This window comes from Elephas maximus, chromosome 24, assembly GCF_024166365.1.
Source record: "Elephas maximus indicus isolate mEleMax1 chromosome 24, mEleMax1 primary haplotype, whole genome shotgun sequence".
NCBI lineage: Eukaryota > Metazoa > Chordata > Mammalia > Proboscidea > Elephantidae > Elephas > Elephas maximus.
Genome location: NC_064842.1, coordinates 36,177,779 through 36,202,024, shown reverse-complemented (window position 1 = coordinate 36,202,024; position 24,246 = coordinate 36,177,779). Strand labels below are relative to the sequence as shown.

The following is a 24,246-nucleotide window of genomic DNA, read 5'->3' as shown; positions in this document are numbered from 1 at the left end:
AGGAAGCTTTTTTTCCCTATTCTTATTACTTACTCTTCTTCTTTACCCCTCCCTGAAAGCTAGTTTTTCATTAAGAGGGGAAGGAAAAGAAATGAGCAAGTCAGTAATACCTTGTCAATTAACTTTTTCTTAAACACGGTTTTGAGATAACTGTTTTATAATTTGTCTCCCTAATTTTTAAATTTTGAGATCTTTTTATATATGAGCAACTCAGTTTCAATTGCCTTAAGCAAAAGAACAGAGCAATAACTTACTACTTTCTCTGGTAGACCCAGTGGGTGTTTATGGAGTAGTGCAAAGAAGGAGGAGTCTTTGGGTAGAGGAACTGCTTAATATGCTTGGCTGATAACCAAAAAGTTGGAGGTTTGAGTCTACCCAGAGGCACCTCAGAAGAAAGACCTGGCAATCTTCTTTTGAAAAATCAGCCATTGAAAACCCTATGGAGCACAGTTCTACTTTGACACACATGGGTTGCCATAGTCTGAATTGATTCAGTGGCAGCTGGTTACAAAGAAGGGATCTGGGTTTGCTCCAATCTCTTAAAACAGTATATTGTTAGAAGCCCAGTACCATTAAGCACAATAATTTGAGAAAAGGCCAGATGCCATTTTTGTTGTTTCTACTCTGACTCTATATTTTTTAAGTATTGATCTTGTATACGACATTACTTTCCATTCATGTGATCCTAGTGATTTGCGAAGGATTCTTGGATCTCACTTCAAAGATTCCTAGATAGGAGCAAGGAATTTCTGGAGACCTTCTAGTGTAAAATAAACCTTTCTCTCCCTCTTTATTTATCTGTCAGTCTGTATCCTCAAACTGTTCTGTAGCTTTCGATACATTCCTTAATGCTAACTTCTTGAAACACCTTGTATGGTTCCTCTACTATCTTACAAACTGCTTTCTAACTCCTTCCCCAGCTCCCCTTCTTCATCTTATCCCCAAACTATGGAAACATCTCTAAAGTTCAATCCTGACCCTTGATGAAGTAATCTATAATTTTCCACCCCATGACCTTCCCTACCCCCAGTGTCAGGCAAAACTCATCCCCCCTTCTTTGGGGTGCCCATAGTAATAATAGCCTCATATATATTCTATTTAATTGTTCACATGTTTTCTCCCCATGTGAACTGTGAGCTTTTTGAGGGTAAGGACCTTGCCTTGTTCTTCCTCATAACTAAAGAGCCTGTAAGATAGTAAGTTCTCAGTAAATAATAATTGAATGAATTCTCTTTTGGCAGTACTTTACTCGTAGTATTTATTGCCTCTTTACTTTTTTCACTCATTCATAGAGCTTGTTGACTTTTATGAAAGTGACTCCCAAATCCTTACCTCCATATCTTGCTTGTGCCAATGTCCCATTTCAACTCCAGCCCCTCCAGTAAATAAGCCGCACACATATCCAGTGTTATGACTCTATGTGTAGTTTTTCCTCTAACCTTCTATTTCTTGAGCTTTCATCTGTAATACCACATTACTTTTCAGACATGTGAACCTGGTGATTACCAAGGGATTTCTAGATCTCACTTCAAAGATTCCTTTGATGTAAGGATCTGAGTATTTCTTTATACCTGTAGATCTATAACTTTGGTCTGTTTTGAGAGATATAGTACTTCTTGTTGCCTGTTGTTTCATTGAATTGTAGTCATAGGAGAGATAAAATGTCCTTATGGTTTCAGTTTGAGCTGTAACACGGGTAGCTGCATGACTTTTTCTGAACACCCACATAGTGATTTCAGAGTGCATGCTAGTAAATCAAGAAAGCCTCCACAGTATTTGAGAAGTTGTCAAGCAAAGGCTAAATTCAATGTTATGATAACTTCTAGGCAGTCGCTCTTTAGACTTTCGTATTTCAGTGAACAAAAAAAAAAAAGTGAAAAAGGGGGTAAAGGGGATTGATACGATACCCTTAAGAAAACAATTACTATCTACTATCACTATCATTTTTTTTTATCACTATCATTTAATAAAAGGCATTTTAACATCAGAAAAGAAGAGAGGATATAATAATCTCAATGTAAGGCTGAACCCTTTAAGTTTAATAAATTGAGCTTTACTACACACCTATGTATTTATTTTTCTTATTTTGCCATGTATGATGGAACTTTTGTCATGAATCCAGACTGGCCTGTGGTCCAGCTTTGAGAACTACTGCTCTAGACTGAGATAAAGCAGTCAGACTGTTGAGTTAGGTTAATGTGATGCCCTAAATTGTAAAAGTCTGAGAGTCATCCTCATGTTTGATCTAACTTATGGTAGATTGTATTTTCCAAAATTGCTGCACCAGCATCTCCTGTCCCACATGTTCTTCATACAATGTAGTCTTGACAAAAGGTGGGGTTTATATTCTCTCCCCTTGAATCTGGGAAGGCTTGCGACTACGGTGGATGTGATGTTATGTGATTTCCAAGACTAGATCATAAAAGGTGATGCAACTTCCCCCTAGTTCCCATGAGATGCTCGCTCCTGGAAACCAGCCACGACGCCATGTGGAAAGCAAAGCAGCTCGTGCAGAGGCCCACATGGAAAGGAACTTAGGCCCCAGCCCACAGCTCTGGCCAAAATTCCAGGCAATAGTCATGACCAACCTGCCAGCCACATGAGTGAGTCATCTCAGAAGTGGATCTTCCAGTCACGTCTTCCCAGCTGACACTGTATGGAGCATAGACAAGCTGCCTCTCTTGTGCCCTGCCAAAATTACAGATTTGTGAGCTAAATAAATAAATGATCATTGTTGTTTTAGCCTATTCAGTTTTGTGTTTATTTGTTATGCAGCAATAGAAAACTGATAAGTTTTGGAACCTGGAAGTGAGAAATTGACATAACAAAACCTAAAATATATGGTATTTGGCTTTGGAACTGGGTGGTAGGCAGAAGCAGAAAGGCCTAGAGAAGAGTGTTAGTGAAAGCTGCAGGGCTCAGGTGGAGTATTAACGAGAAGCCTTAGGGGCCTCTGGGAGGTTAATGTTGTTAGGTGCCATCCAATTTTCTACTCATAGCGACCCTATGTGACAGAGTAGAACTGCCGCATTGGGTTTTCTAGGCTGTAATCTTTACGAGGAAACTCTGGTGGCATAGTGGTTAAGAGCTATGGCTGCTAACCAAAAGGCTGGGCAGTTCAAATCCACCAGGTGCTACTTGGAAACTCTGTGGGGCAGTTCTACCCTGTAGTATATGATCGCTATGAGTCGGAATTGACTCGACAGCAATGGGTTTGGTTTTGTTTTTTTGTAATCTTTATGATAGCAGATTGCCAGATCTTTCTCATGCAGAGCTTCTGGCTGGGTTGGAACCACCAACCTTTGGGTTAGCAGCTAAGCACTTACCACTGCATGACCAGGGCTCCTTGGGAGGTTATTAGTGGAGTTAATAGGAAAAAGAAGAAAATGTTAGTGGAATTTGGAGAAAGGGTCCCTAGTTATGTGGTAATGGTAAATCTGGGAACACTTTTGCTGTGAAAGTAATGAACTCAAGGATCCTGCTAAGGGTATTTCCAGGTAGAGTGCTTCAGTGCCACCTGGCATCTTCTAGTAAAGTGTGAGAGGAGCAAGAAGAGCTGAAAAGGAACATTTCAGTTTTCAAATAAAAGTTAAAAGAAATATAAAGGAGCCAGTACATGCTGGGTTTGAAAACTTTCCCATTCTTAGCCTTTCTAAATGACAAAAATTTGTCAAACTAAGAAATGGATTCTGGGGAAAAATCAAATCCAGGGTCGGATTAGAAGGTTATTTGTTAAGATCTCAACAACCATCTGATTGGTCCTGCCTGAGTCCCATACCCACCCCTAAACTAATTATAGGGTTAGGGGAATGGGGAACTAGGATTAACCAAACTGTGTCTATCTCAGCCAGATGGTAGACTCTGTTATCAGAAGACGGGGTTGGGAGAAAACATACTGAGCAGCCCCCAGTCCTCAGCTCCCCAAAGCTACCAAAATGGATTTTAGCTGGGTTTACCAAAAATACTGAAACATATGTTAATTATTACTTTTTTTTTTTTTTGAGCTCTTTGGGAACGGTTGTAAGGTAGAGAAATTTGATCATCTCTGTATTTTAGTTATGTGTCATCTTTAGCTGTCAGAACTATATATAATCTAGGATTGACTCTGTGAATTTTGTCCAAATTTTCCTGAAGTATGAGGATTTTACTAAAAGCCATGGAGAATCTGAATTTTGAAATTTTAAATTGCTGGAGTCTTACCTATAAGGCTTAGGTGAACCAGGTGAGCAGTAGGATAGGAACTGAATAGAACCAGGGAGGGCACCACTCAAAATGATCTCAGGCAGTGCAGCTGAGGGGAGAACCAAACTTCATGTTGAGGGAAGTCAAGGTGATAACCGGGATAGATAAGATGGAAATGAAAATGAGAAAAAGGGTAGTAAGCTTCATAATTGGGACTGGTAAGGACAGGATGAGAAACAGTAAGGAACAGGCCTCTTGGGAGAGAGCCTATGAATACTTTTTTTTTTAAAACTGTGCTTTAGGTGAAAGTTCGCAGCACAAATTAATTTCTTATCCAAAAATTTATATAGAAATTGTCTTAGGACATTGGTTGCAATCCCTGCAATGCGTCAGCACTCTCCCCCTTTCCCTTTATACCCCAGGTTCCCCATGTCCATTTGTCCAGTGTTTCTGTTCCTTCCTGCCGTCTTGTCTTTGCTTTTGGACAGTTGTTGCCCATTTGGTCTTGTAACTTGGTTGAACTAAGAACCACATTCCTCACATCGCCATCTAGTCTGTTCCAACCCATAGCAACTCTACAGGACAGAGTAGAACTGCCTCATATGGTTTCCAAGGAGTGGCTGGTGGATTTGAATGGCTGACCTTTTGGTTAGCAGCTGAGCTCTTAACCACTGCGTCACCAAGGTTCCATTTGTTTTATAGGCAGGTCTAATATTTGGCTGAAAGGTGGACTTTGGGGGTGGCTTCAGTTCTGAGTTAGCAGAATGTCTGGGAGCCATAGTCTTGGGGGTTTCTCCAGTCTCTGTCAGACCAGTAAATCTGCTCTTTTTTTGTGAATTTGAATTTCGTTCTACATTTTTTTCTCCCACTCTGTCCAGGACCTTCTACTGTGATCCCTGTCAGAGCTGTTGGTAGTGGTAGCCAGGCACCATTTAGTTCTGGGCTCTGGTGGAGGCTGGGTTCAAGTGGTTCATTAGTCCTTTGGACTAATATTTTCCTTGTGTCTTTGGTTCTCTTCATTCTCCTTTGCTCCAAATGCGACGGTACCAATAGATGTATCTTAGATGGCTGCTTGCAAGCTTTTAAAACCCCAGATGCTACTCACCAAAGTAGGATGTAGAGCATTTTCTTTATGAACTATGTTATGCCAATCGACCTACATATCCCCTGAGACCATGATTCCCAGCCCTCAGCCCCAGTAACTTGGTGCTTCAAGGTGTTTGGATGTGTCCAGGAAGCTTTTATGACTTTACCTTGGTCAAGTTGCGCTGACTTCCCCTATATTGTGTTTTGTCTTTCCCTTCACCAAAGTTAATACTTGTCTACTATCTAGTGATTTCCCTTACCTACCCCCCCTTCCCTCATAACCATCATTATTTTTTTTTCTGTACATAAACCTTTTTTTGGGGATTTTTATAATAGTGATCTCATACAATATTTGCCCTTTTGTGATTGACTTACTTCATTCAGCATAATGCCCTCCAGATTTATCCATGTTATGAGATGTTTCATGGGTTCATCATTGTTCTTGTGAATACATTTTAAGACAGCTTTTCATTCTTTCTTTTTTTAAATATTGTCCCTGGCATTTACGGTAGGAATTGGTGTCATGGCTTAAAAGAACCATACCAAGTTGTACCAAAATCTGCCCTCATTAATGAAAAGCAAATATTTTGGGAGGTGGCGTGTGGGGCAGACATACAGCTATCAGCTGGAACTCTAGTCAAATGGTAATGGAGAAGACTGATGATAAATTTAGTAATCTTGCTGCTGTGATATTATCCTTGATGCCCTGGGAAAGAAGATATGTGGCAACCTGCATTAGTGTGGCTTAGGAATGAGAGAATAGAATCTAATTGTCACAAAATAACTCTTCTTTGAAAGTAAACTAGAAATTGATGAGTAATGTTCATTTGTTTAATATTTATACTGTATTTATTTTTAATGAGAATTTGAGGCAAAAAAAATCTTGCATTAGGAAACACAGAATTTGGTATGATTTGTCCTTCTGTGAAGAATGGGTGACACTGTTACTTCAGGTTAAGGATCAAAAGCCAACGACAGGAGGCGGGGCCAAGATGGCGGACTAGGTGGACGCTACCACCGATCCCTCTTGCAACAAAGACTCGGAAAAACAAGTGAATCGACCACATATATAACAATCTACGAACTCTGAACAACAAACACAGACTTAGAGACGGAGAACGAACAAATACGGGCAGACAGCGATCGTTTTCAGAACTAAGAGCCAGCGTAGCAGCTGATTACCTGGAAAATCTAGTTTCCCAGTGATGGTTCGGAGACAGCAGTCTATATCAAACCACATAAAGAAACAGACCATGACAGCTTCTCCAACCCCCCAAACAAAAGAATCAAAATCTTTCCCAAATGAAGATACAATCCTGGAATTATCAGATACAGAATATAAAAAACTAATTTACAGAATGCTTAAAGATATCACAAATGAAATTAGGATAACTGCAGAAAAAGCCAAGGAACACACTGATAAAACTGTTGAAGAACTCAAAAAGGTTATTCAAGAACATAGTGGAAAAATTAACAAGTTGCAAGAATCCATACAGAGACAGCATGTAGAAATTCAAAAGATTAACAATAAAATTACAGAATTAGACAACGCAATAGAAAGTCAGAGGAGCAGACTCGAGCAATTAGAATGTAGACTGGGACTTCTGGAGGACCAGGGAATCAACTCCAACATAGCTGAAAAAAAATCAGATAAAAGAATTTAAAAAAATGAAGAAACCCTAAGAATCATGTGGGACTCTATCAAGAAGGATAACCTGCGGGTGATTGGAGTCCCAGAACAGGGAGGGGGGACAGAAGACACAGAGAAAATAGTTGAAGAACTCCTGACAGAAAACTTCCCTGACATCATGAAAGACGAAAGGATATCTATCCAAGATGCTCATCAAACCCCATTTAAGATTGATCCAAAAAGAAAAACACCAAGACATATTATCATCAAACTCGCCAAAACCAAAGATAAAGAGAAAATTTTAAAAGCAGCCAGGGAGAAAAGAAAGGTTTCCTTCAAGGGAGAATCAATAAGTTCAGACTACTCAGCAGAAACCATGCAGGCAAGAAGGGAATGGGACGACATATACAGAACACTGAAGGAGAAAAACTGCCAGCCAAGGATCATATATCCAGCAAAACTCTCTCTGAAATATGAAGGCGAAATTAAGATATTTACAGACAAACACAAGTTTAGAGAATTTGCAAAAACCAGACCAAAGCTACAAGAAATACTAAAGGATATTGTTTGGTCAGAGAACCAATAATATCAGATATCAGCACAACACAAGGTCACAAAACAGAACGTCCTGATATCAACTCAAATAGGGAAATCACAAAAACAAACAAATTAAGATTAATTAAAAAAAAAATACACATAACAGGGAATCATGGAAGTCAATAGGTAAAAGATCACAATAATCAAAAAGAGGGACTAAATACAGGAGGCATTGAACTGCCATATGGAGAGTGATACAAGGCGATACAGAACAATACAAGTTAGGTTTTTACTTAGAAAAATAGGGGTAAATAATAAGGTAACCACAAAAAGGAATATCAATTCCATAACTCAAGAAAAACGTTTAACGACTCAACAAACATAAAGTTAAACATTATGAAAATGAGGATCTCACAATCTACTAAGAAAAACGTCTCAGCACAAAAAAGTATGTGGAAAAATGAAAAGGCCAGCAACACACATGAAAAGGCATCAAAATGACAGCACTAAAAACTTATTTATCTATAATTACGCTGAATGTAAATGGACTAAATGCACCAATAAAGAGACAGAGAGTCACGGACTGGATAAAGAAACACGATCCGTCTATATGCTGCCTACAAGAGACACACCTTAGACTTAGAGACACAAACAAACTAAAACTCAAAGGATGGAAAAAAATATATCAAGCAAATAATAAGCAAAAAAGAAGAGGAGTAGCAATATTAATTTCTGACAAAATAGACTTTAGACTTAAATCCACCACAAAGAATAAAGAAGGACACTATATAATGATAAAAGGGACAATTGATCAGGAAGATATAACCATATTAAATATTTACGCACCCAATGACAGGGCTGCAAGATACATAAATCAAATTTTAACAGAATTGAAAAGCGAGATAGACACCTCCACATTTATAGTAGGGGACTTCAACACACCACTTTTGGAGAAGGACAGGACATCCAGTAAGAAGCTCAATAGAGACACAGAAGACCTACTTACAACAATCAACCAACTTGACCTCATAGACTTATACAGAACTCTCCACCCAACTGCTGCAAAATATACTTTTTTTTCTAGTGCACATGGAACATTCTCTAGAATAGACCACATATTAGGTCACAAAACAAATCTTGGTAGAATCCAAAACATCGAAATATTACAAAGCATCTTCTCATACATACCACAAGGCAATGAAGCTAGAAATCAATAACAGAAAAACTAGGGAAAAGAAATCAAATACTTGGAAAATGAACAATACCCTCCTGAAAAAAGACTGGGTTATAGAAGACATCAAGGAGGGAATAAGGAAATTCTTAGAAAGCAACGAGAATGAAAATACTTCCTATCAAAACCTCTGGGACACAGCAAAAGCAGTGCTCAGAGGCCAATTTATATCGATAAATGCACACATACAAAAAGAAGAAAGAGCCAAAATCAGAGAACTGTCCCGACAACTTGAACAAATAGAAAGTGAGCAACAAAAGAACCCATCAGGCACCAGAAGAAAACAAATAATAAAAATTAGAGCTGAACTAAATGAATTAGAGAACAGAAAAACAATTGAAAAAATTAACAAAGCCAAAAGCTGGTTCTTTGAAAAAATTAACAAAATTGATAAACCATTGGCCAGACTGACTAAAGAAAAACAGGAAAGGAAACAAATAACCCAAATAAGAAACGAGAAGGACCACATCACAACAGAACCAAATGAAATTAAAAGAATCATTTCAGATTACTACGTAAAATTGTACTCCAACAAATTTGAAAACCTAGAAGCAATGGATAAATTCTTGGAAAAATACTACTTACCTAAACTAACACATTCAGAAGTAGAACAACTAAATAGACCCATAACAAAAAAAGAGATTGGAACGGTAATCAAAAAACTTCCAACAAAAAAAAGTCCTGGCCCAGACGGCTTCACTGCAGAGTTCTACCAAACCTTCAGAGAAGACTTAACACCACTACTACTGAAGGTATTTCAAAGCATAGAACAAGACGGAATGCTACCCAACTCATTCTATGAAGCTACCATCTCCCTGATACCAAAACCAGGTAAAGACATTACAAAAAAAGAAAATTTTAGACCTATATCCCTCATGAACATAGATGCAAAAATCCTCAACAAAATTCTAGCCAATAGAATGCAACAACACATCAAAAAAATAATTCACCCTGATCAAGTGGGATTTATACCAGGTCTGCAAGGCTGGTTTAATATCAGAAAAACCATTAATGTCGTCCATCACATAAATAAAACAAAAGATAAAAACCACATGATCTTATCAATAGATGCAGAAAAGGCATTTGACAAAGTTCAACACCCATTTATGATAAAAACTCTTACCAAAATAGGAATTGAAGGAAAATTTCTCAACGTAACAAAGGGCATCTATGCAAAGCCAACAGCCAATATCACTCTAAATGGAGAGAACCTGAAAGCATTTCCCCTGAGAACGGGAACCAGACAAGGATGCCCTTTATCACCACTCTTATTCAACATCGTACTTGAAGTCCTAGCCAGGGCAATTAGGCTAGACAAAGAAATAAAGGGTATCCAGATTGGCAAGGAGGAAGTAAAGCCATCACTATTTGCAGATGACATGATCGTATACATGGAAAACCCTAAGGAATCCTCCAGAAAACTACTGAAACTAATAGAAGAGTTTGGAAGAGTCTCAGGTTATAAAATAAACATACAAAAATCACTTGGATTCCTCTACATCAACAAAAAGAACATCGAAGAGGAAATAACCAAATCAATACCATTCACAGTAGCCCCCAAGAAGATAAAATACTTAGGAATAAATCTTACCAAGGATGTAAAAGACCTATACAAAGAAAACTATAAAACTCTGCTACAAGAAATTCAAAAGGACATACTTAAGTGGAAGGACATACCCTGCTCATGGATAGGAAGACTTAACATAGTAAAAATGTCTATTCTACCAAAAGCCATCTATACATATAACGCACTTCCAATCCAAATACCAATGTCATATTTTAAGGGGATAGAGAAACAAATCACCAACTTCATATGGAAGGGAAAGAAGCCTCGGATAAGCAAAGCATTACTGAAAAAGAAGAAGAAGGTGGGAGGCCTCACTCTACCTGATTTCCAAACCTATTATACAGCCACAGTAGTCAAAACAGCCTGGTACTGGTACAACAACAGGCACATAGACCAATGGAACAGAATTGAGAACCCAGATATAAATCCATCCACGTATGAGCAGCTGATATGTGACAAAGGACCAGTGTCAGTTAATTGGGGAAAAGATAGTCTTTTTAACAAATGGTGCTGGCATAACTGGATATCCATTTGCAAAAGAATGAAACTGGACCCATACTTCACACCATGCACAAAAACTAACTCCAAGTGGATCAAAGACCTAAACATAAAGACTAAAACGATAAAGATCATGGAAGAAAAAAATAGGGACAACCCTAGGAGCCCTAATACAGGGCATAAACGGAATACAAAACATTACCAAAAATGATGAAGAGAAACCCGATAACTGGGAGCTCCTAAAAATCAAACACCTATGCTCATCTAAAGACTTCACCAAAAGAGTAAAAAGACCACCTACAGATTGGGAAAGAATATTCAGCTATGACATCTCAGACCAGCGCCTGATCTCTAAAATCTACATGATTCTGTCAAAACTCAACCACAAAAAGACAAGCAACCCAATCAAGAAGTGGGCAAAGGATATGAACACACATTTCACTAAAGAAGATATTCAGGCAGCCAACAGATACATGAGAAAATGCTCTCGATCATTAGCCATTAGAGAAATGCAAATTAAAACTACTATGAGATTCCATCTCACACCAACTAGACTGGCATTAATCCAAAAAACACAAAATAATAAATGTTGGAGAGGCTGCGGAGAGATTGGAACTCTCATACACTGCTGGTGGGATTGTAAAATGGTACAACCACTTTGGAAATCCATCTGGCGTTATCTTAAACAGTTAGAAATAGAACTACCATACAACCCAGAAATCCCACTCCTCGGAATATACCCTAGAGATACAAGACCCTTCACACAAACAGATATATGCACACCCATGTTTATTGCAGCTCTGTTTACAATAGCAAAAAGCTGGAAGCAACCAAGATGTCCGTCAATGGAAGAATGGGTAAATAAATTGTGGTATATTCACACAATGGAATACTATGCATCGATAAAGAACAGTGATGAATCTCTGAAACATTTCATAACATGGAGGAATCTGGAAGACATTATGCTGAGCGAAATGAGTCAGAGGCAAAAGGACAAATATTGTATAAGACCACTATTATAAGATCTTGAGAAATAGAAAAAACGGAGAAGAACACATACTTTTGTGGTTACAAAGGGGGGAGGGAGGAAGGGAGGGAGAGTGTTTTTTATTGATCAATCAGTAGATAAGAACTGCTTTGGGTGAAGGGAAAGACAACACACAATACAAGGAAGGTCAGCCTAATTGGACTGGACTAAAAGCGAAGAGGTTTCCGGGATAAAATGAAAGCTTCAAAGGTCAGCGGAGCAGGGGCTGGGGTCTGGGGAACATGGTTTGAGGAGACTTCTAAGTCAACGGGCAAAATAATTCTATGATGAAAACATTCTGCATCCCACTTTGAATGTGGCGTCTGGGGTCCTAAATGCCAACAAGCGGCCATCTAAGATACATCAATTGGTCTCAACCCACCTGGAGCAAAGGCAAAGGAAGAACACCAAGGCCACACGACAACTAAGAACCCAAGAGACAGAAAGGGCCACATGAACCAGAGACCTACATCATCCTGAGACCAGAAGAACTAGTTGGTGCCCGGCCACAATCGATGTCTGCCCTGCTAGGGAGCACAACAGACAACTCCTGAGGGAGCAGGAGGCCAATGGAGGCCAATGGGATACAGACCCCAAATTCTCATAAAAAGACCATACCTAAATTTTAATGATATGAATGTGACTAGAGGAATCCCAGAGACAATGCTCCCCAGAACTTCTGATGGCACAGGACAGGAACCATCCCCGAAGACAACTCATCAGGCATGAAAAGGACTGGTCAGCGGGGGGGGAGAGAGATGCTGATGAAGAGTGAGCCAATTAAATTAGGTGGACACTGGAGAGTGTGTTGGCAACTCTTGACTGGAGGGGGGATGGGAAGATAGAGAGAGAGGGAAGATGGCAAAATTGGCACGAAAGGAGAGACTGAAAAGGCTGACTCAATAGGGGGAGAGCAAGTGGGAGAAGGGAGTAAGATGTATGTAAACCTACAGGTGACAGACTGATTGGAATGGTAAATGTTCACTTGAAGCTTAATAAAAATTAATTAAAAAAAAAAAAGCCAATGACAACAAACACATGAAGAAATGCTTGCGATCATTAGCTATTAGGGAGATGCAAATCAAAACTACAATGAGATACCATCTCTCTCCGGATAATAGCACTGATTAAAAAAAAAAAGAAAACAACAAGAGCTTATGAGGTTGTGGGGGAGATTGAAACCCTTAAGCACTGCTGGTGGGAATGTAAAATGGTACAACTACTATGGAAAACAGTATGCTGCTTCCTTATAAAGCTAGAAGTAGAAATACCATATGATCCATCAATCCCACTCTAGGTATACATCCTACAGAAATAAGAGCTGTGACACGAATAGATACATGCGCACCCATCTGCGTTCATTGCAGAATTACTCACAGTAGCAAGAAGATGGAAACAACCTAAATGCCCATCAATGGATAAATGGATAAAAAAACTGTGGTACATACACACAGTGGAATACTATGCAATGATAAAGAATAATAATGAATCCCTGAAACAACTCACGACATGGATGAATCTGGAAGACATTATGCTGAGTGAAATAAGTCAGTCACAAAAGGACAAATATTGTATGAGACCACTATTATAAAAAGTCAAGAAAAGATTTACACACAGAAACATGCTTTGATGGAGGGGGAGGGAGGGAAAATCACCTAGTAGGTGGTAGACACATGATACAATAAGGGGGAAGTCAGCACAACACAACTAAGGCGAGGGAAGGCACTGAGAGGTAAGCAAGAATAAAAGGCAACTATCACATACACAATCCTGCAAGGTGTGGGAGGGCATATGGGAGTATATCCACATGCATATATAGGTTTAGCCATGGATACTTTGGACATGTTGTGAGGAGGGATCAGTACCTGGAGAAGGACATCATGCTTGGTAAAGTAAAGAGGGGGTCAGCAAAAAATAGGAAGACCTTCAATGAGATGGATTAACACGGTGGCTGCAAAAATGGGCTCAAGCATAGCAACAATTATGAGGTTGGCGCAGGACCAGGCAGTGTTTCGTTCTGTCGTACACAGGGTCGCTATGAGTGGCGACTGACTCGACAGCACCTAACAACAACAACATGGATATTTCTACACATATATTTGTATGTGCTGCATCTGCATTCATATATATAATAGAGCACTCTTTTCTAGCAAGAACATAGAAGGTAAAATCATGGAAGCTACTAGACATAACCAAACACTTCATGGGCCTGAGTTACTGGGCTTGAAGCCTAAGGACCACAGTCTTGGGGGACATCTAGGCCAATTGGCATATCATTAGGTAGTTCATAAAAACAATGTTCTGCATCCTACTCTAGTGAGTAGTGTCTGGGGTCTTAGAAGCTTGTGAGCAGCCACCTAGGATACAACTATTGGCGTTTTCCCATTTGGAGCAAAGGAGAGTTAAGGAAACCAAAGACCCAAGGAAAGCAATTAGTCCAAAGGACTAATGAACCGCAGGAACCACAGCCTCCAGTAGCCTAAGACCAGCCAAACTACATGGTGGCCGGCTACCACAACTGACCACTCTGACTGGGATCACAGTAGAGTGGGGAAAAAAAATGTACCGCAAAACTCAAATTCATAAAAAAGACCAGATTTACTGGTTCTATAGAGACTTTTTTTTTTTTTTTTTTTATAGAGACTGGAGTAACCCCAGAGACTATGGCCCCTAGACACCCTGCTAACTTGGAACTGAAGCCACTCCCGGAGATAACCTTTTACCCAAATAACAGACAGGCCTAAAAAAAATAAATAATAACACCCTTGAGGAAAATTCTCCTTAGACCAATCATCTACACGAGACCAAAAGGACAACATCTGCTCAAAAGCAAAGATGAGAAGTCAGGAAGGGGCAGGAAAATTGGACAAATGGTAACAGGGAACTCAGGGTGGTAAAGGGGAGAACCCCGGCACATTGTAGGGATTGCAACAAATGGTATGGAACAATTTGTGTATAAATTATTGAATGGGAAACTGATTTGCTCTGTAAACCTTCACCTAGAGCAAATAAACCGTTTAAAAAAATCACAAGAGGAGTTAGAGAGGGGAATAGGAGTGAGAAATATTGAAAAAAGGAGTGATAGAAAAAGAAAAAGTGCCAGAGAGGAAACAAGGCAATGTTGAAAAAGGTTAGGCTTTTCCCTCAACTGGATATGGTTGGGAAAAGAAACATAGAGTATATAAAAAATACATAGATTCTGTCTACATGATCAATATCTTTGAACATTTCAGTTATTATAACAGGCAAAAAATACCAGTTAAAACCGTTGTGGATATAGATAGAGCTTGAGCATTAAGACATGCAAGCTTCCTTGGAATTGGATCATTTGGCTTCCGGATTGGGGGTGAGGATAACACATGTAGCCAATCAGAATGAAAGCGAGTTGGCCAGAAACCAATGGGCAATAGGCAAGGGCATGGCTTTCAGTGTGAATGATCAGTTGGCAGTACTGTCCCTGGCAAACGGATGCAGAGCTGAGCATTTGCTCTCCGTGATTTTCAAGAGCCTTCATCTTGGTTTCAACTTTGACCCAGCTTAGGCTTGGAAGAAGATATCACTGGTATTGGTATTTTGGAGAGGAACTTGATTTGAGGGTAATGCTATGATGATAAGTGGGGATGGCAGGGTTTGAAGATGCCACGGACTTGAAAGGCTACTTGGGAGACAGATGCAGTGATTTGGAGACTTAGCATTTTGTGTTGCATTTCTGGCTCACCCCCTGCTTCACACCAGAATTGTGACCTGTAGACCAAACAAGTGCAAAACAAGGGATGAAAAGATGAGGAAAACCACATATATTTGTGCAAGTTATGTCTTACACAAGGGCACTAGTTCAGGTAGGGTTTGGGGGCTGAAATCTCGCCTGCTATTCACTTGCCAAACCATGTACCCTGTTGTCAGGCTACATTGCTCAGAGGAAAGGGGCTTAGTTCCTAATTTACTCGACTTTACTCCTTTCCTTTGTTATTAAGTTACTTGCCCCCATTCCCACCCTCAATCTTCACTGGTGTTTTCCATTTGCCGTTTTGGATTTTGGAGGGGGCTGAGAGAGGATAAAGGGGGTATGAGGCTATAATAGTAAAAGGGAATTCCAAAATGATCTGTACACATGGAGACCCAGGATCATAACATTTATCCTTGCTCCTTCCCCCTCAAAGAGTTCAGTTCATCAAATATTTGTGGAGAGTTTATTATGTGCCACAAACTATGTGCATGGCCTTAAAAAAAATTAATATTTAACTCTGGCCTTTGAGAGATCTACAGTCCAATGGGGAAGGCAAACACATTAGCATATCATGACAATAGTGAGTGCAACAATCAACACACAAACATGGAAACACACACACGCGCATGCAGCAACACAAGGAAGAAACACTAGCGCTGCTGTTAGTGTTCCTATTAAGTGCTCTAGGAACCAGCGTTAGAACTGGAGGGAGTAAGGTGTGTGCCGTGGCTAGAAAAAAGGTGCTCAGGTCTAAGTGTGATACAATTCTAGGTAGAAAAAGTGTGAGTAAATTGGGTCCTGACAGGTCTCATTTTCTTCTTTATGCATATTATGACAGGTTAGGTCCCTAAGTGGTGCAAACAGTTTGCACTCAACTACTAACTTAGAGGTGGGCAGTTCGAACCCACCCAGCGGTACATCAGAAAATGGCCTGGCAATCTGGTTCGATTAGGATTACAGCCAAGAAAACCCAGTGGAGTGCAATTCTACTCTGTGATACATAGGTTGCCAGGAGTTGGAATCGACTCAAAGGTAATGGGTTTTTTTTCCTTCTTCTTCTTTTTAACAGGTTAGTCGGTAATAGTGGAAGTGTCAATGAATAACTCACATATTAATTCAAGTTAACCAAAATAAATAAATAAATAAATAAATAAAGGACTGGAAAAACAGAAGCCAAATGAATACTTCCAGTATAAACAAAGATAATACCCAAATGGGTATAATCTGCGGGACAGCCACTCACTACCGTGAGGGAGAGACACATTTCACAATGCTCGTATGTTTCATTATTGTCTTAGGAGGTAGGTGTTTTTTTTTTTAAATCTTGTCCCTCCTCTGCTCTTTACAACTACATCAAAATAAGGGGTCTGATGAAATGAGTAAGATGTGAGAATGCTGTCAATCTAGTTTTATTTAATTATAAGTAACATCTATACTGGAGCCCTGGTGGCGCCGTGATTAAGAGCTCAGCTGCTAAACAAAAGCTCGGCAGTTCGAATACACCAGCTGCTCCTTAGAAACCCTATGGGGCAGTTCTACTCTGTCCTATAGGATCTCTATGAGTCAGAATCAACTCAATGGCAGTGAATTTGGTTTGGTTTTGGTTTAGCATCTATACTATCTATGCTCCTTTATTTATTAATTTTTTGCTGGGCATGGCAGTGTGGTAGGCATTGAGGATATAAAGGGAATAAGAGAGTCCCTGACCTCAAGGAGCCCTCTCCTGGGGGAGACAGGCCAACAAATAATTGCAATGCAATGTGTTAAGTATAACTGTGAAGATATGGTCAAGATGCTCTGGTAACAAAGACGAGGGAGAGCCTTACACTGCCTGCCTGGCCAGGCCTAGCCTGACCAAAACATCTGGGTTTAGGGGAGGGCATATGGAGCAAACATATAAATGGAACCCAGACATAAAATCCACAATTTACATAGTTGACTTCATCGATTTTGTCTGTTCTATATGGTTTTTGATGTGATTTTCTCTAGACAAGACGCATCACCAACCCTAAAGGGGAATTAGGAAAGGCTTTGCAAAAAGGGGCCTCTAAAACAATGATTAACAACTCCACAGGTATAGTGAAAGATATTCATGCAGATAAAATAGAATATTGACAACCACAATGCCAGTAATCAGAGAAAAAGTTTCTAAAATCCCGTAAAAGAAAATTTGTTTGAGAAAACATCAGCTGCTTTAAAATTCTTTCTGGAACTAGGAAGAAAATAAACAAACAAGCAAATACACCTAAGGAATTTCTTCAGTTTTACTCATCGTGCCAGGAAATGGGATTGCTTTCCCTGGGGGTCTTTAAAATACCCACTAATGACTGTGGTCCTTTTTGGCACCATAAGGTGCTGGCCACCATGAACTTCACCAGCTCTACAGCCTTTATAGTTACAAAGAGACAAGTGCTCCACCAGTAAAGCGATTGCAGAAATGGTTTAAGGAACATTTCTTGACTTGACCTTACACAAAACAAGTGTTCAATGAATATTTACTGAGTTGGCTTGACCTACAGCTGTGAAATGCAGAACCTGGGCTGCCAATGATTCTTGCCCCAGGCATAAATTAAATAATAAATTAATCTGTAGGTTGCCTCCGAAGGAAATGAACTGGATAATCTTGGACAGTGTACAGAGATTCAAGGCAAGACAATGCCTATAGATAGAGAATAACAAGTGTCTTTTGTTGCTTGCTTGTGGTGAATGCAGTTTTCCCTTACGGTTGGACCTCAGTTAAAAATATTTCTGGCTTTGAGGATAGTACATATAGGAGCTCTGGTGGCACAGTGGTTAAGCATGTGACTACTAACCAAAAGGTTGACAGTTGAAACTCACCAGCTGCTCTTCAGGAGAAAGATGTGGCAGTCTGCTTCCATAAATATTACAGCCTTGGAAACTCTGTGTTGCAGTTCTACTCCGTCCTATGGGGTCACTACAAGTTGGGATCGACTTAACGGCAATCAGTTACAGGACATACAAGGAGCCCTGATGGTACAGTGTTTAAGCACTTGACTGCTAACTGAAAAGTAGGTGGTTTGAGCCCACCAGCAGCTTCGCAGGAGAACGATGTGGCAGTCTGCTTCCGTCAAGATTTACAGCCTTGGAAACCACCTGAGGGCAGGTCTTAATAGGGTTGCTATGAGTAGAAATCGATTCAACGGTAACGGGTTTGTTTTATAGTACATACATTAAGCTTGTTGTTGCTGTCGAGTCACTTTTGATTCATGGAGACCCCAGTTGTGCAGAGTAGAACTATGTTCCATAGAACTGCTATAGCTTAGGAATGGTAATTAATATAAGATGCACACTATAGATGGAGTAAACCCTGGTGGTCTAGTGGTTAAGTTCCACAGCTGCTAACCAAAAGGTCAACAGTTCGAATACAACAGGCGCTCCTTATAAACTTTAGGGGGCAGTTCTACTCTGTCCTTTAGGGTCACTATGAGTCGGAATTGACTCCAAGGCAATGGTTTTTTTTTTTTTTTTAACTATGTAGATATGAAATTTGGGTTTTCACAATTTCTCACCATCAGATCCATGTAAGATACTCATACTGTGATCCTAACGTGTCATTGGGTGGGCAAATGGGAGGTTGTCGGAGCTTCAATATTTTCCAAATTCACCTGTGAGAGATGCCTCATTATGCGTATCGTAAAAGACAGTCTTATAGTTAAGGGATGGTATTTGTAACAGCTATCAGGGTTGCTATGAGTCAGAATCGACTTGACAGCAATGGGTTTGGTTTTTTTTTTTTTTTGGTCAGTTATGCATCCATAATAATATGACACTCATATGAAGTTTAACATTAAATAACTAGAGAAAAGAAATAATAATTAAAATGTTTTAAAACTATAAGTTATGTCTAAATAACTCATACTTGTATTTCTTTAGGATTTTTGAGGGCGTGTACAAAGAATTCTGAAGTCATTGTCTTGTCAATTCTTTCTCTGTCAGGATTTGTGCTAGGACAACTCGCCCAGAGGTTTGTTGAGGTACTGTATGTACAAAAAATGAGAGGATAAATTAAAGGACAAAGACTGAAAACAAGGTCCACTCCTACTCCTAGCCCTGAATGTATGGATTTTTTTTTTTATGTGAACATTTACTCAAAAAATTTCAACTGGTATTAACAATTAAAAAAATGGGAAACCACCTGATGAAGGAGACGTATAATTGAGGGAGGCTTAAGATAAAGCACTAATTTGGAAGTGAGGACAATGTGATTTCGTTCTTGGGCTCCTCTCTATCTGTCTTTGAGTCCTTGCTCTTGATTCTCCAACCTCTCCCTACCCCCCGCCCCCTGCACATACATGTAATGGCTTCCTCCAGCCTGTTCTCTTTAATACCTGTAAAGACTCTAGTTATAAAAAATAGTTATTTTCATGATGAGGCATAGTTATCCTTTTCTTACTGCCAGATTAAATGTAAACATGCATCACGTAATATATACTATAAATACAAGAAAATTTGTATTAAATTGTTTTAACTCTTGATTTCAGATGCATACCAATGTGATCAATAACAATTTACCTTCACTCATTCCTTTATTTTTTAAAGATGGAGATAATCCTTGTACTTATCTAAGATTATAAAAGCCTTTTGTTTCTCTGAAGTGCTACTGCTTAAACTAGCTAACACTTTCTGAATGTTTTTTGCGTGCACCCTTTTAAAGTACTTCATATTTATTAATTAACTTATTATTAGCTTTTGAGTTAGTTCATTCACCCTCACAACCACCCAACAGAATAGGTACATTATTCCCATTTTGCAGATGAGGAAATCAAGTCACAGGGAGGTTAAGTAATGAAAATTAGGCTATTGATTGGACCAAAATAAACTTTTTAGAAGGACTATTTACAGAGCTTAAGTCGTTGTTGTTGTAAGTGCTTTCTATTCATTTGTGTGTAACCTGCATGACTTGTGTCTTATGTACATAACCTGTACAATTCTCTATTTATTCTTGTCTATATAACTCACTTAGAGATTTTTAAATCCTAAGAAATAATGTCTGTGAAATTACAAGTATCTGTGCAAGGTACTCCCAGCTCCCCCCACAATGTACATTAAAATAAATACCTAACAGTCAAATTAAAAAAAAAACAAAAACTTATCTGTGAACCATTAAAATCATCTTGGGGATCACCAATGACAGCACGATTCTCTGGTAAATAGAGGGCCACACTTGTAGCCTGTCTAGAGGTTAGACCAAGAAATCTACCATAGGATCATCAGGACTGGCCCTGTAGATAATCTCATTAGTTGCAGATTGGAATATTCTAAGTTTTTTTTTAATTGATTTAAATAAAATCGTCCTAATTTCTAATACTTAAAAATGGCAGCAGACTAACTCTTTTGTCTTTGTTACTTTAGATTCACAGGCTTATCTACCCTCTTCTAAAAACACCGAGTTTTTCACTTTATTGTTATTTTTTGCCTATAATTATATTCGTGGCTGCTTTGGACGTGGACTTTTACATACTTAAGAATGTTTTTTGGCAGGTAAGAATACATTTTAAAATGAATGAAGGTCAATTCTTGCTTATTCATGTTGATAGAGGATATGATTCTATATAAAACCAAAACCAAACCCAGTGCCATCGAGTCGATTCCGACTCAAAGCGACCCCATAGGACAGAGTAGAACTGCCGCATAGAGTTTCCAAGGAGCGCCTGGAGGATTTCAATTGCTGACCCTTTTGTTGGCAGCGGTAGCACTTAACCACTACGCCACCAAGGTTTCCATGATAGAAGACTAATAATTCACAAATTTCACATTTTTGGTTGTTCACCCTCCTCATTCTACAGAGCCACTAATTAAAGAAAGTGAAGGCAAGGGGGGAAATTTACATTTACTGAGTAACCACTGTGACTAGGCACTGAGTAAATGTTATCCCTGTTTTACATGAAAAAACTGAAACCCAGAAGTCACAAAGCTGATAAATGACAGAACGTGGTTCTAATCGCACAACTGACTTCATCTCCACTCCATCTAAAGATTTGCCCGTTTAAACTGCTAAGATTGTTTGATTCGTGCCCTCTCTCTTAATTATGTTTGCGAGACTATTTTATTGGTCCTTTCAAATAACATTTTACTTCCCTTGGTTTTATTCCGTTTTCCTTTTTATAGCATCTTGAGTGAATATTTTGGAAACCCTGGTGGGGTAGTGGTTAAGTGCTACTGCTGCTAACCAAAGGGTCGGCAGTTCGAATCCGCTAGGCGCTCCTTGGAAACTCTGTGGGGCAGTTCTACTCTGTCCTACAGGGTCACTATGAGTCGGAATCGAATCGACGGCACTGGGTTTGGTTTTTTGGTTTTGAGAGAATATTTAGCTGATTGATTTTTAGTTTTTTTTTCTATTCTATTTTGTGCATTTTAGGCTTTAAAATGTCTTGTAACTATACTTTTAGCTACATCCCACATTTGTAGTGTTTTCACTTTTGTTATGTTTTTCTTTGACCCATTAATTATTTAGAAGTTGCTTTAAAATCCCTAAATATGGCTTTTTATTATGATTTCTGCCATCACATTGTAATCACAGGATGTGGTTTGTATATCAACTTTTTATGGTTTGTGAAGATTTGCTTTGTGGCCTAGTACATGATCAAATTTCTCAAATGTTTTATGCTTGCTTTATAAGAGTATATTTTCTCTAACTGTTGAGTGCGGGAGTCTAAATTTGTTTGGTAGAACATGCTTGTTAATTGTGAAGTTCACTTGCCAATATTCTTTTTCAGTGCAGCCTGACAAGCTTCCACTATGGCTATGAATTTATCAATTTCTCCTTACAATTCTGTTGGCTTTTACTTTATATAAATATATATAAAATTTATCAATTTCTCCTTACAATTCTGTTGGCTTTTACTTTGTATAAATATATATAAAATATAAAATTTATATAAATAGAAGCTGTTATTAAGTGCCTACAAGTATTTTTGTTTTTCCAGTTACTTTCTTTTCTCATTATTTAAGTATTCTTTTTTTTAATTGTGGTGAAAATATACACAACAAAACACATAGCAGTTCAACAATTTCTACATGTACAATTCTGTGACATTGATTACATTCTTCAAGTTGTGCAACCATTCTTGCTATATTTTTCCAAATTATCCCACAATCAGAAATATACATTCAATGTCATTATTTAGGTACTCTTTTATCCCCCAAAATATTTTTGCCTTAAAGTCAATTTTATCTGGCATTACTACACCTATAGGGGAGCCCTGATGGCACAATGATTAAGCACTTGGCTGCTAACCTAGAAGTCAGCGGTTCAAACCCACCAGCTGCTCTGAGGGAGAAAGATGTGGCAGTCTATTTCAGTAAGGATTTATAGCCTTGGAAACTCTATGGGGGCAATTCTACTCTGTCCTACAGGGTCGCTATGAGTCAGAATCAACTTTACAGCAATGGGGTTTTTTGTTTACTATATATATATATATATATATAAAAAAAATTTTTTTTTTTATAGCTATATCAACTTTCTTTTGTTTAGTATTTTCTTGCTATAATTTTTCCATTCTTTCACTTTCAAGATTTTGGTGTCCTTATATTTAACCAAAACCAAACTCATTGCTGTCTAGTTGATTCGACTTCATTGCGATACCATGTGTTACAGAGTAGAACTTTTTAAAACTAGTTTTAGTCCATTAATATTTAATGTGGTAAAAAATAGCTTTAGAAGGGTAAAAGATTTGAACAAATACTTCACCAAAGAAGATATATGAATGGAAAATAAGCACCTGGAAAATGCTCAACATCATATTACATTAGGGAAATCCAAATTAAACTGCAATGAAATACTACTACACACCTACTAGAACGGCAACTACAGCAATAACAACAGCAACAAACCTGATAATATCAACTGCTGGTGAGGATGCAGAGAAACTGGAATTTTCACACATTGCTGATGAAAAATGGTATGGCCACTTTGGAAACAGTTTGACAGTTTCCTATAAAGTTAAACATACACTTGCCATATGGCCCAGCAATCTCATGCCTGTATATTTACCCAAGAGAAATGAAAACTTACGTTCAGACCAAAATTTCTATGCAAACCTTTATAACAGCTTTATTCATAATCTCTAAAGTCTGGAAAAAGTACGAATGTTCTTCAACTGGCAAATAGATAAACAAATGATGGCACATTTTTACAATGGAGTATTACTCAGTGATAAAAAGGGACTAAGTATTGGTAGACACAACATGGAAGAGTTTCAAATTCATTATGGTAAGAGAAAAAAGCCAGACTCAAAAGGCTATGTGCTGTGTAATTCCTTTCATAAACCTTCTGGAAAAGGCAAAACTATAGGGCTGGAGAACAGATAATTGATTACCAGAGATTAGGGGTAGAGGAAGGAGTTGACTAACAAGAGGCAGCATAAGAAAATTTTGGAAGGTGATGGTTCGGTTTTATTTTTTTATTGTGGTGGTGGTTATATGAGCATGCATTTATGGAAGGACATATAGCTATACACCAAAAGAGTGAATTTTACTTCATGTATATTGAAAATAAATTTAAATAACAAAAGAAATAGACTTGGATTTATTTTTCACATATTATTTTGTACTTTGTATTTACCATGTTTTTCTTTTTCTCACGCAGTCTTCCCTTGTCATTCAATTGAATTGATTCAGCTTTCTTTGCACCTCCCCCTTTTTTCATTCTGCTGGCTTAAAAGTTTTACATTTCTACTTTTGTGGAAGATACTGCTAATTGTCTATCTAATATGCATTCTTCCCTTCTTTCCCACTAACA

The 24,246-nt window shown here is 38.5% G+C and overlaps 1 protein-coding gene across 1 annotated transcript in view; it reads left to right on the top strand.

Annotated features, from left to right (window-relative positions):
• The first annotated feature begins 16,698 nt into the window (after window positions 1–16,698).
• SLC9C2 (solute carrier family 9 member C2 (putative)) overlaps window positions 16,699–24,246 on the top strand; it is a 129,940-nt gene continuing 122,392 nt past the window's right edge. Inside the window, exons 1-3 of the mRNA XM_049867935.1 lie at window positions 16,699–16,786; window positions 19,380–19,480; window positions 20,859–20,987. Of these exons, the coding sequence (XP_049723892.1) occupies window positions 16,699–16,786; window positions 19,380–19,480; window positions 20,859–20,987 (318 nt within the window). The remainder of the gene's footprint in view (window positions 16,787–19,379; window positions 19,481–20,858; window positions 20,988–24,246) is intronic.